The following is an 11,243-nucleotide window of genomic DNA, read 5'->3' on the forward strand; positions in this document are numbered from 1 at the left end:
AATGTGTACACACTTTAAACCAGAGTTGATATAAGTTTTATAAAAAAGGGGAGGATCAAGCCAATATAAACAATTTATGCTATAGCATTGGAACACTGCAACAGACGTAGCCGGTGTGTAATGTTAGTATTTTGACGGCAAAGTACGAAAAAAATACTGGAAAATGGAAAAAAAAAGGGGGGGGGCTAATTAAGTTACTAGTGTTAGTTAAGAACAAGAATATATATATATATATACATATTATGACATATATATATAGAAAGAGAAGAGACATCTAGCAGCCTAATTAGAAAGATATCTAGACCTCTCTCTCTATATATAATATATAGATCTAGATCTATGTATTTTTATTAGCAACACCGGCTACGTGTTGCAGAAAGTGGGACAGGAAGTAAGTTTGTTTATAATCAGATGGGCAACTTGAACTTGTAACATATTTTACAGTTTGATAAATTGAAACAATTTTATTTTAAGGTTATTATTCTAGACTAGAATAAGAATTACTATTAGATCTAATCTATATATAGATTCTAGTACTATTAGAATTAAAGAATTAGAAGTTTAGATTACTCTAGTCAGTCTCTAGACTCTAATTATAAGAAAATTTATTAAGAATACTAAGACCTAAGGCTAAGACTAAGATTTAAGATACTAGATTAGTAGATAGTCAAGTGAGGGAGTATCATACTAATCGTAGTATTCATAGTAATCATAGTCATAGAATAGATCTAGTTCTAGATCTAGAACTATAGATTCTAGACTAGATAGAATCTAGATCTAGATAGATCTAGGTTATTAATACTATAGAAACTGTCTAGAATCTACTATCTAGATCTAGGTAGGTATGTAGAGCTTGCTGAGAGGTTTACAATGATCATTTTCAATGATACCATATTTATCTTTCTATTCTAATTCTATGTTATAATTTTACTTAGATCTAGATCTATATTTTAAAATATTTAGATCTATATTAATATATAGACACTAGGAGCAAAGTTATGCCGTTTTAGGCGTTTTATGTGTAGAAAAATTGATTATATATTACTATATAGAAAGTATAGGATCTATATAGAAAATCATCAAAATGTCCAAAAAACTGTGATCGAAAAAAATTAATTTTCATCTTTATCTCATCAGAACTTTATAGCCATATAGATAGAAGCTTGAAATTTGGAACACAGCTACCCCATTGTATGATTTTTAATTTGATTGTTTCATCTCACAGGCAACTAACATTCATTCACAGCTAATCCAATTGTCTGTAAATTGACTTTGATCCTTTTTCTAGAATGCCGTTTGGTAGAAACTTCCTCAGCTTTATAATATTTATAAATATAATGTAAAATAACACCTTGATAGCATTCTCTCCGCTAGGTTGATCAAAGATAAGCCATTAAACAATGCATAAATCATTTGTACTTCATATTATCAACGAGAATTGCTAATGTCTGGCGCCACATGTCGCTACATCATGGAGTGACTTCATTTAACATCATCAAAATGGGCCCAAACTTGCCTTAATAAGCTGATTTCCTCCTAGAATCTAGGTCTCGAATAGTTTAGATTAGATAAAAAAAATTAGGTATGGGTAGATCTATGAGTAGTATAAGTATGATTATACTCTTCTCTAGATCTAGATCTGAATTGAATAAGACTCAAGACTTGAAAACTAATCTGAAATAAGTCTACTAAAGTCTTATGTTATTCATTTACGACTTAATTAAAAGCAATAAAAGTTAGTTTTAGAAAGATTCTCTGTTAGTTGTGTTTGACTTTAATTTTTTATTAGAATATCAATTATATATATCTATCATGATTATAAAATATCTTATGTCTGAATCTCTGATAATTTAATTTCTATGCACATGTCTCATTCAGACATATTGATGGACTAGAATTAGCCTCTAGATCTAGAGTAATTTATTTATTCTGGACATTACATGAATCCGAACAACTCTCTGTTTTTGTGGTCATTACATCTTTATTTTGATATTTAATATGAAACTAGCGCGCTGTATAATGTCTTGTCCATTTTCCAATGATTGTGACCTAATTTCCTTCCGTTTAGCTGTCTTTTTATGTAAGAAAAAAGAATGTCAAATTTGTAAGTCAGGTTTTTTTTTTCCCTATGTTACCAGGATGACTTTACCTCTTCCTAGGGTTCAGACTATATTTTTTGGTAGGCTACGTTTATACTAATGGGCCTGCCAACATTTATTCTGTTTTTGGAGCTGATTTATTTGATTCATAAGCCAAGTTGTTTGATTTCCTAAAAAAAAAATTAATAGGGTGTTTGTATTAAATTAAGATTTTCTTACCAAAATGTATTCTGAACAACCAGTGCTAATGATACATTTAACACACATCTTATCATGCAAACATAAAAAAAAGTCTAAAAGTCAGTGTAGAAGTCACTATCCCTGTGACCTAAGTTTGGTAGAATAAGTGTGTTAAAATTTTTATTTTTTTTGAGTTCGTATTTATGCATAATTTGAAAACACCTTTTATGATTTCATGTGAGGGGCTATGCCTGGGGATCTTAAACCTTCTCCTTGCAACTTAGGTCATACAAAGGCTCTCCCACCACTAGTTTTACTTGTATACTACTACTAGCATAGTCTACAGTACAGAGCCTCTCAAGCCCTCACTCCAATTTAGTTTGATGATGATGACAGTACTAGTCATTCAATATTTGGTGGACTCATCCTCCTTTGGACTAAATAATTCTCCTCTTCCTCTCTTGTAATGCATCCCTATTCATAACTAAAATTAAATCTGATTTTATGGAGGGATGGGGTAGGTATGCTATTATGCTATAAGTTGTGATGTGTACATTTTAGAGAATTCAGTTTTAGTTCACTTTATTAAACAATTAAACAATTTGTAAATCTTTTACAATACTTTTACTTTCCTTCTTTTGAGCTCCGATATTTTCTTTTTACACAAGCTTAAAATACTCAAGTTTTTATCACCCTGCAACATAGTTCCCATGTAAATGCATCCTTTTGTGTTCAATAGCTAGGAAATTATTTACAACATAAAGTTGAAAGTAAAACCTAAATCTACATTTAAAAACTGTTGTTCTTTTTTTATAGTCTATTCCACTTATAATTCTACTAACATTTCAATTTCTGACTTCAAATTAAATATTCTGCATTGACTAATTAATACCTCCAAAATTTTTTTATTTTATTATCAACTCTGTCCTATCAACAGATAATTTATAAAGATTACCAGATCTTTCTACAAAAATGGTATTAGCAGACTTGGGCAGAAAGATTACATCTGCTCTGAAATCTCTTAGCAATGCAACAATCATAAATGAAGAGGTAAATATAGATATTGCCATTATAAAATTTTATTATTTTGTAGTCAATGTGTAGGTAAAATATGTTTTCCAGAGCTAGCAGCCCAAGTGACAGATAGTCATCATTTTTTGTGGCCTCGTTGTTAACCAAGGTGTTACAAAACCAGAAAAACAAAATGCCTTATTTTCTTAAAACAAATTTCAGGCACCCATTAAACCTGGGTGGGCCTACATTTATTTATTATCTAAGCTTTCATTGGAGTTAAAACAGTTTGGAAACAGATTATTTTTCTTTGTTTACTTGTATCATTATACTATGCTTAAATCTTAGAATATCAGGAATATTTTGTGTGTATACATATTTGACAATATATTTATTATTTCTAATGAATAGGTTCTCAATGGTATGCTCAAAGAGATCTGTGCAGCATTGCTGGAAGCTGATGTCAATATACGTTTAGTCAAACAACTAAGAGAGAATGTGAGGTAATAGCACAGACATTGAGCAAGAATAAAATTGTCTCTAGTCAGTTAAATGCTATAAACTATTTCTATTATTATTGGTACAGGAAAATACACAGATTTAAACACCTTACTTCTACTGCAGTCAAGCCTTATTGACAAGTTTACTATCTTATTAACCTAAAGTTTAATTAATAATTATGATGTTTTACTAAAGAGTTGCATGAAAAAAAAAAGAACAAATGTTAAAATGTTTTAGCTATCTAAACGTTCAGCATAGTCTTGTGATATTAAAACAAATGTATCACAATTAAATAGTTTTTAGATTAGTTTAAATTGCAAGAAATATAATGAAAAATTGCTTTTTAATATTAACATCACTTTCATAGCTCTATGATTGTCAATGTAACTAATAGTAATAATCTGATTATTTTTTTATCATAATAATCACATATGCAGAGTTGAACCAAACCTGAACTACTGACCCGAATAGCACAGTCCACAGCAGCCCTTGAAAAACTCAAAACAAAATGGATAGACAAAGGCATATCCCTTGACACTAAAATCAGACTGATGCGCTCATTGGTCATGGCTACATTCTTATATGCTTGCGAGTCTTGGACACTTACTGCAGAACTAGAGAGGAGGATTCTAGCAATGGAATTGAGATGCTACAGAAAGATCCTAGTTATCACATTTAAAGATTGCATCACAAACAAAGAGATTGGTGACAGGATTATTACAGTCATTGGACCCCACAATGACTTGCTAACTACTGTAAAAAAGGAAAACTAAAAACTCTATAGCCGTATTACAAGGTCTTCTTGGCTTGCAAAGAACTTCCTTCAGGGAAAAGTTCCAGGAAAAAGAAGAAGAGGCAGACAGAGAAAGCGATGGGAAGATAACATAAAAGAATGGATAGGTCTGCCCTTGAAAGAGGTTCTTCCTACGGCAAAGGACAGAGAGGAATGGAGAAAGATGTTTGACAAATCTTGTGTGGTGCCCCAATCGTCTAACAGACTAAGGGATAGGTGAAGGTGAAGGGTTGAATATAGCTGTGATTGTTTTTAAACCATGGTTACATTAGTCTTTTATATACAATATTATTTTATTGAAATTCATTGTTTCATGTCATTGAACAGATCTGTGATAGACTTTGATGAGATGGCTGGAGGTCTAAACAAGAGAAGAATGATTCAGTCAGCAGTTTTCAAAGAGCTTGTCAAGGTTAGCATCTAATCAGAAATAGTTTGAATAGTTTCATTCAGTTTGTATTTTGACCATTTCTGTGTGCTTTTTTTATTGAATGATCATTTCACGTTTGCTTTTGTAAGTTGTTGTAAGTTGGAACAGTTTATCAATAAAAAAAAACTTATTTTTGTTCATATATTTTCATTTTTTTTAATTACTCAAATATTTATAAACTTATTTTTAAAAACAATATTGAAAAAAATCTATATTTCCTCCTGCAATTTCGTTATATTTTTGCTTGACTAATTCTTTCTTACTAGCTTATTGATCCAGGAGTGAAAGCATGGCAGCCTAGTAAAGGAAGAAACAATGTCATTATGTTTGTTGGTCTCCAAGGCAGTGGCAAAACCACAACATGTACCAAAGTAGGTTAACGTTGTTCTAATTCTTATAAAGCTTGGGTACAATTATTATCTTTTCAACTAATTGTAATGATATTTCTCATTTCATATTTTGTCATAAAACGTAGGAGATGATGATAGTGTTGAAAGTTTACATTGCACCATCAAGAAACTCCATTCACAGCCAAAATAATGTATTAGCCAAATGTTCTGTGAGCTGACTTTTGACTACAAGTTAATGATAATTTGTCTTATCCACTTTTAGCTAGCTTATTACTATCAACGCAAAGGATGGAAGACATGTTTGATCTGTGCTGATACTTTTCGTGCAGGAGCCTTTGACCAGTTAAAACAAAATGCCACAAAAGCTCGTATACCTTTTTATGGCAGGTACATTGGATTATAAGCCAATTCATAGCATACTTTATTTATTTGATGTTTCTTTCAATTTTACTTTAGAAATTGTGTGTGTGTCTAAATTGTTTTGTTTATTTATAAAAGTTTTCTTTTGAACATTCAGCTACACAGAAATAGACCCTGTGGTCATTGCTCAGGAAGGTGTTGAGAAGTTTAAAGCCGAAAACTTTGAAATCATCATTGTTGATACCAGTGGTCGACACAAACAGCAAGATTCATTGTTTGAAGAAATGTTGCAAGTGGAGCAAGCTATTGTAAGTCTGTTCGTTTAACATTTTTATTACCAATAATATTAATAAGCTTTTCTTTAACTTGTAGTTATAGCTCCAGCTAACAGCTGTGATAACTATTTTATCCTTTCAGAAACCTGATAATATTATTTTTGTTATGGATGCCACAATTGGTCAAGCTTGCGAATCTCAGGTACAATTTCTTAATATAAATATATACGTTTGATGTAATCCTGTACAAAGAAAAAATTTAAACAAAAAATAAAAAAAATAATGGTACCAAAAAATAAAATCTAATGTAAACAAAGCCTTATAATAACGTTGGCCTTGTGCATTAATTTTCAACACTTTAATTAAAAAAATAATAGAGTAACTAAACAAAAATCGCTATAGACATTTCATTACTTCTAAAAAGTTTATTCACAGAGAGCTCTTATACAAAAATAAACAAAAACTCTTGTTAATACCTAGCAAATTATACTGCATTAGAAGTTAACAGAAAAATACCACAATCGCAATAGAAATCTATTTGTTAATATGCTAACATGGCTTTTGATTTTTTTATCATGATTGTAAACTATTCCATTTTATTTTAAGGCCAAAGCATTCAAAGATAAAGTAGATGTTGCCTCTGTAATCATTACCAAGTTAGATGGCCATGCTAAGGGTGGTGGAGCACTTAGTGCGTAAGTACCAACATGATGTGAAAGTAAAATATTTGTCAAAAAAACATTTTAAAAGTCCTTGAATGCACATCGTGTAAGTGTCACCTTTATCTCTGGCCCTTGGTTGGATGAAAGTGTCTTACAGCCAAACAAATGACCTACATTCTCTAACTAGGGTCAGTTGGCTGTATTAGGTATTGACTGAAAATGCATGCCAAGATTTAAACTATGACTCCTTGCCCACTACACTTGGTGTTTGAAATTATTCTACAAAACAGTTAAATGCTAAAATGTCCTAATAGAAGAGTTCTAGTTTTACTGTTGCACTATATTTTATTCTTCTAGTGTTGCTGCAACAAAAAGTCCAGTCATATTCATTGGTACAGGAGAACACACAGATGACTTTGAACCTTTCAAAGTACAGCCTTTTGTCAGCAAATTGTTAGGTAAATGCATTTAAATTGCTGCAGTAATGGTAATATTGTCTGATGAAATAGACTAGTGATAGAAAGAAGTTGTTATTGCTAGATATGAAGATATATTTCTATTCTAAATATATTTCTAGGAATGGGAGATATAGAAGGTCTCATAGACAAGGTGAATGAGTTGAAATTGGATGATAATGAAGAGTTGATGAAGAAACTCAAACATGGTGAGCCTCCCACAAATAAATAGATTTAATGTGTTAATGTTTTTTTTTTATAAAAACACCCCTCTGTCCAACAAGGACCAAAAATAAAAAAGAAACATAAAAAATCTTTTTCAAAAACAAAAAGGTAAGAAAACTTAAAACTATATCTACCAATAATGTGCAAGCTCTCCCTTATTCAATATCAAACAAAATAATTAATTGAATAATTATATTTATTGATGTTTTCTTTGGTACAATAAATAATTGTTTACAGTATCAACTTGGTCGGAGATTGGGAGATTGCATGAAGGAGAAATAGCCTTAACAATTATTTAAAACCCAACAAATTTAGCCATATATGTAAATACTGAAGTTTAAATTGGTAATTTTAAAAAAAATTGATTCATGTCTTGTCTATGAATAATTGTGCGAAGTGAGAATAATTTTTGAGAAATAAGGTGTACATACAGAAAGAATAAGTTGAAATAAGCTTTGTATAAATTTGACAAAAAGAGAACTTCTTTGCTAAGCCCCATTGAGTGAGAGCCATGAAGGCACCACCTACATGACTGTAGCTTTGACTATAGACAGCCTACACCACCAGCTCGGTCCTAGGGACCTCCCAGCTTTGGCTAGTGGCCTTATGTAGGGCTAGTGACTCCATTACTGGATTGGTATCTCTACCTCTGGTCTGGGGACTTTTCCATGGGCAGTTGAAGAACAAGTCTTCAGTTTGTGGCCCCTAGAGTAGGTTCCTGAAGTTCTCGGACGGTTGCTAAACCTTATCCCCGGCACTATATAGGGTGGGCATTTTAAAATGTACTATCAATGGTTTTGATTAATTTGTTTTATTTCAAGTAAAACAGTTATTGAATATTTGTATATTGTATTTAAATCAGTATAGCCCTTGACTACTTCTGTTCAGGTGCAAGTTTATTAATTTATTATTTAATCCTATGATAACTTATTTAAAAAACAGAACTTGTTAGCACAATGATGAATTGTGTAGAACCTATGTTGCCTCCCCTTAATTTACATTTTGCTATTATGTGATTACTTCCCTTAACATAATTAATTTCAATTTAAGTCTGCTTCCTATTTTATGTTGTTCACTTCTAAATAGAATATTTGTGCTACATTGGCAGGTCAGTTTACACTTAGAGACATGTATGAACAGTTTCAAAATATTATGAAAATGGGTCCATTTAGCCAGATAATGGTATGTGTATTAATATGTGTATTAAAACTATTATAGTTATTAGTTCATTATTGTCTCCTTAATGTCAGTCACTTGACTTGACAAGAACTACTGTGAAACAGTGCAACTACAAACATAAAACTGGCATGCTTTACATTAATGTTCATATCAGCTGTAAGTTTACATTGAGATGTTTAATATACAATAGAATCTTTTAAAATGTTGTTTTGTGTGCTAGGGAATGATTCCAGGTTTTAGTTCTGACTTTATGACAAAAGGAAGTGAACAAGAATCAATGGCCAGACTCAAAAAGCTGATGACTATTATGGATAGCATGAATGATCAAGGTTGGAATAAATTTAAAGATTAACATTCTCTAGTGTCATAAATCTTTGGGTTTTTAAATTATTGTAAAGGAAAAACACAGAAAACACTTGGTACACTTTGTATTGGTAATCTGGCCTGTTAAGCTAATTTGGTTGTACCAAAAATTTAGCTTGAATATATGTACATCCATACAAATCTCATAAATAAACAAGGCTTTGTTCCTTATAACTTGGAGTGTCATCTAGGTCTAAAATTTCGGTGTTGTTATGATCAACATTTATGCCATCATTTTGGGAAAGGGGATAAATAGAATTGAGAGAATCTTATTAGATGAATTTCACTTTGGGAAATGAGAAGATGTCTTGCACAATTAAAATTTATTAAAGTGAGGACAATTTGGGATGCATCAGCCTCACTCTCTCACCCCTCCCCTGCCAGCTAATTTAGATTGATCTAATACTAGTGTAAATATTCTTACAACTTGAACTTGAAAGGAGGAATTGTCTAGTGGGTGACATCGATTTAAGAAAAGCAAAAAACTTTTATTTTCAGACTTACTGATAGTACAAAGTAATGGTTTGGTAAATGTGACAAAAGTCCTTTCTTTTTTCTTTACTAAATATTGTATTTTTGTTCAAATTTTATTTTAACTACAGAAATTACCTGTATTTGATTAAAGTGACCTGTATTTGATTAAAGTGACCTGTATTTGATTAAAACACATAAGTGAACTTAATTCTATAATCAAAATAAATTTTCAACCTATGAACTAATTTTTGCTCAATGTTTTTCTTTATCTTTAAATATTTTGATTTCCCTTTACTGTGTATACTGTGTTTAGAATTAGACAGCCTTGAAGGAGAGAAACTTTTCTCTCGGTGTCCTGGTAGAGCGACCCGAGTTGCTAGAGGTGCTGGTGTCTCCATCAGAGAGGTCAATGAACTATTGACACAGTATAAGAAGTTTGCTCAAATGGTCAAGAAAATGGGTGGCATTAAAGGACTGTTTAAAGGTAGGAATATCTTTATGTTTATATTAATTAAATAACTTTAAATCTGTCAACATCTATGATATTTCACAATTTAAAAAAAAAATATTTTTTTTTAAATTTTCTTTATAGTTAGAAATGTAAAAAAAAAAATTTACTTTATATATTAAGTATTTATTGTATACATTGTTTGAGCTCATATAACTTGTTTTTTTTTTCTCATCTGTAGGTGGTGACATGAACAGAAATGTAAATCAGGGGCAGATCACTAAACTCAACCAACAGATGGCTAAAATGATGGATCCAAGAGTTTTACAACAAATGGGTGGGTAGACATTTTTAATTTGACCATTTCTTATGAACAAGAAAGATGACAGAACTGAGACTTGTAGGCTTTTGGCTTACATTATATAATTTGATATTATCCTTTGTAGCTTGTACACTTCAATATTAATAGACCAATTTAATAAAAGACTAAAATCTCATTTGAATAGTCTTATCAAAAACTACCTGACAGAGATATAATTCCAATAACATGCAGTAGGGAATGTATTGTAAAATTATGTTTAATATATATATGTATCATCATTTAAAAAAATCAGCATTGATTTTGGGTATAGATTTGTACTATGTTGAGGAAAATCAGAGTATTCAGGTTTTAAATGTTAAAAATAGGAATACTTGGCAAACCCCAAAAAAAATAAAAAAATTTTAAAGTATATTTGGCCTCGTGATATTCTATTTATATCGTTGTATTTCTTTAGGTGGCATGCAAGGATTACAAAGTATGATGCGACAGTTCCAACAAGGTGCTACAGGCAAGTTTGGAAACATGTTTAATTTTACAGACAGATAGTTGAAAATATTGTTTCACACTTGGTTTCTATTTATGGAAGTAAACTTCTGCAATCAATTATTTCTTGTTTTATTCATTTGGTTTGGGAGTACCTATTTTGAAAGACCTGATAGCTTTAAGTTCAGAATATCTTTTTTTTTTTTATATAAACATTATATTGGAGAAGAAACAATGAACTAGGTAAATATGAAGATTTGCAATATTTAACATAATGTAGCTAATGTAAAATGTGGTCTAGCGCTACCTTCTACATAGTGGAGCTTATGTTCTGATATATATAGAGTTCTTGAACTTGTCAGCAACTGTTTAAGTGTGACCAACTATTGAGTTCTTACAATTTGTAATAGTGTTTATTGTGAATGTGGCAAAAATTATTATTATTTTCAAATTGTAATATTATGTACAGTTGAAATAGTTCTAATTTTCCAATTCTAAAGAATTCAAATGGCTGTGTTTATAGTTACCAGTAATGGGGTGTAACATTTGAAAGATTAGTTGTTAAAACACAAATTTCAAAGCATCCAAAATATTCAACACATTGCAATAAAAAAATCTAAACTTTTTTTTGAC

The 11,243-nt window shown here is 30.8% G+C and overlaps 1 protein-coding gene across 2 annotated transcripts; it reads left to right on the forward strand.

Moving 5' to 3' along the window:
• The first annotated feature begins 369 nt into the window (after nucleotides 1-369).
• Nucleotides 370-11,235, forward strand: LOC106055398 (signal recognition particle subunit SRP54). Of its 2 annotated transcripts, none has more exons than XM_013211639.2 (16): nucleotides 370-474; nucleotides 3,217-3,329; nucleotides 3,702-3,793; nucleotides 4,912-4,996; nucleotides 5,281-5,385; nucleotides 5,627-5,751; nucleotides 5,882-6,032; nucleotides 6,142-6,201; nucleotides 6,606-6,694; nucleotides 7,019-7,119; nucleotides 7,239-7,325; nucleotides 8,450-8,523; nucleotides 8,741-8,849; nucleotides 9,671-9,841; nucleotides 10,047-10,142; nucleotides 10,582-11,235. In XM_013211639.2, exons 2-16 carry the CDS (start codon nucleotides 3,252-3,254, stop codon nucleotides 10,671-10,673), a joined length of 1,515 nt encoding a protein of 504 aa, XP_013067093.1. In that variant the 5' UTR covers nucleotides 370-474; nucleotides 3,217-3,251; the 3' UTR covers nucleotides 10,674-11,235. The 2 variants fall into 2 exon arrangements, with proteins under 2 accessions (XP_013067093.1, XP_055881128.1); XM_056025153.1 differs by having other exon boundaries at nucleotides 373-391.
• The last annotated feature ends 8 nt before the right edge of the window (nucleotides 11,236-11,243 follow it).

Source organism: Biomphalaria glabrata, chromosome 3 (genome assembly GCF_947242115.1).
Source record: "Biomphalaria glabrata chromosome 3, xgBioGlab47.1, whole genome shotgun sequence".
Taxonomy (NCBI): Eukaryota; Metazoa; Mollusca; class Gastropoda; family Planorbidae; genus Biomphalaria; species Biomphalaria glabrata.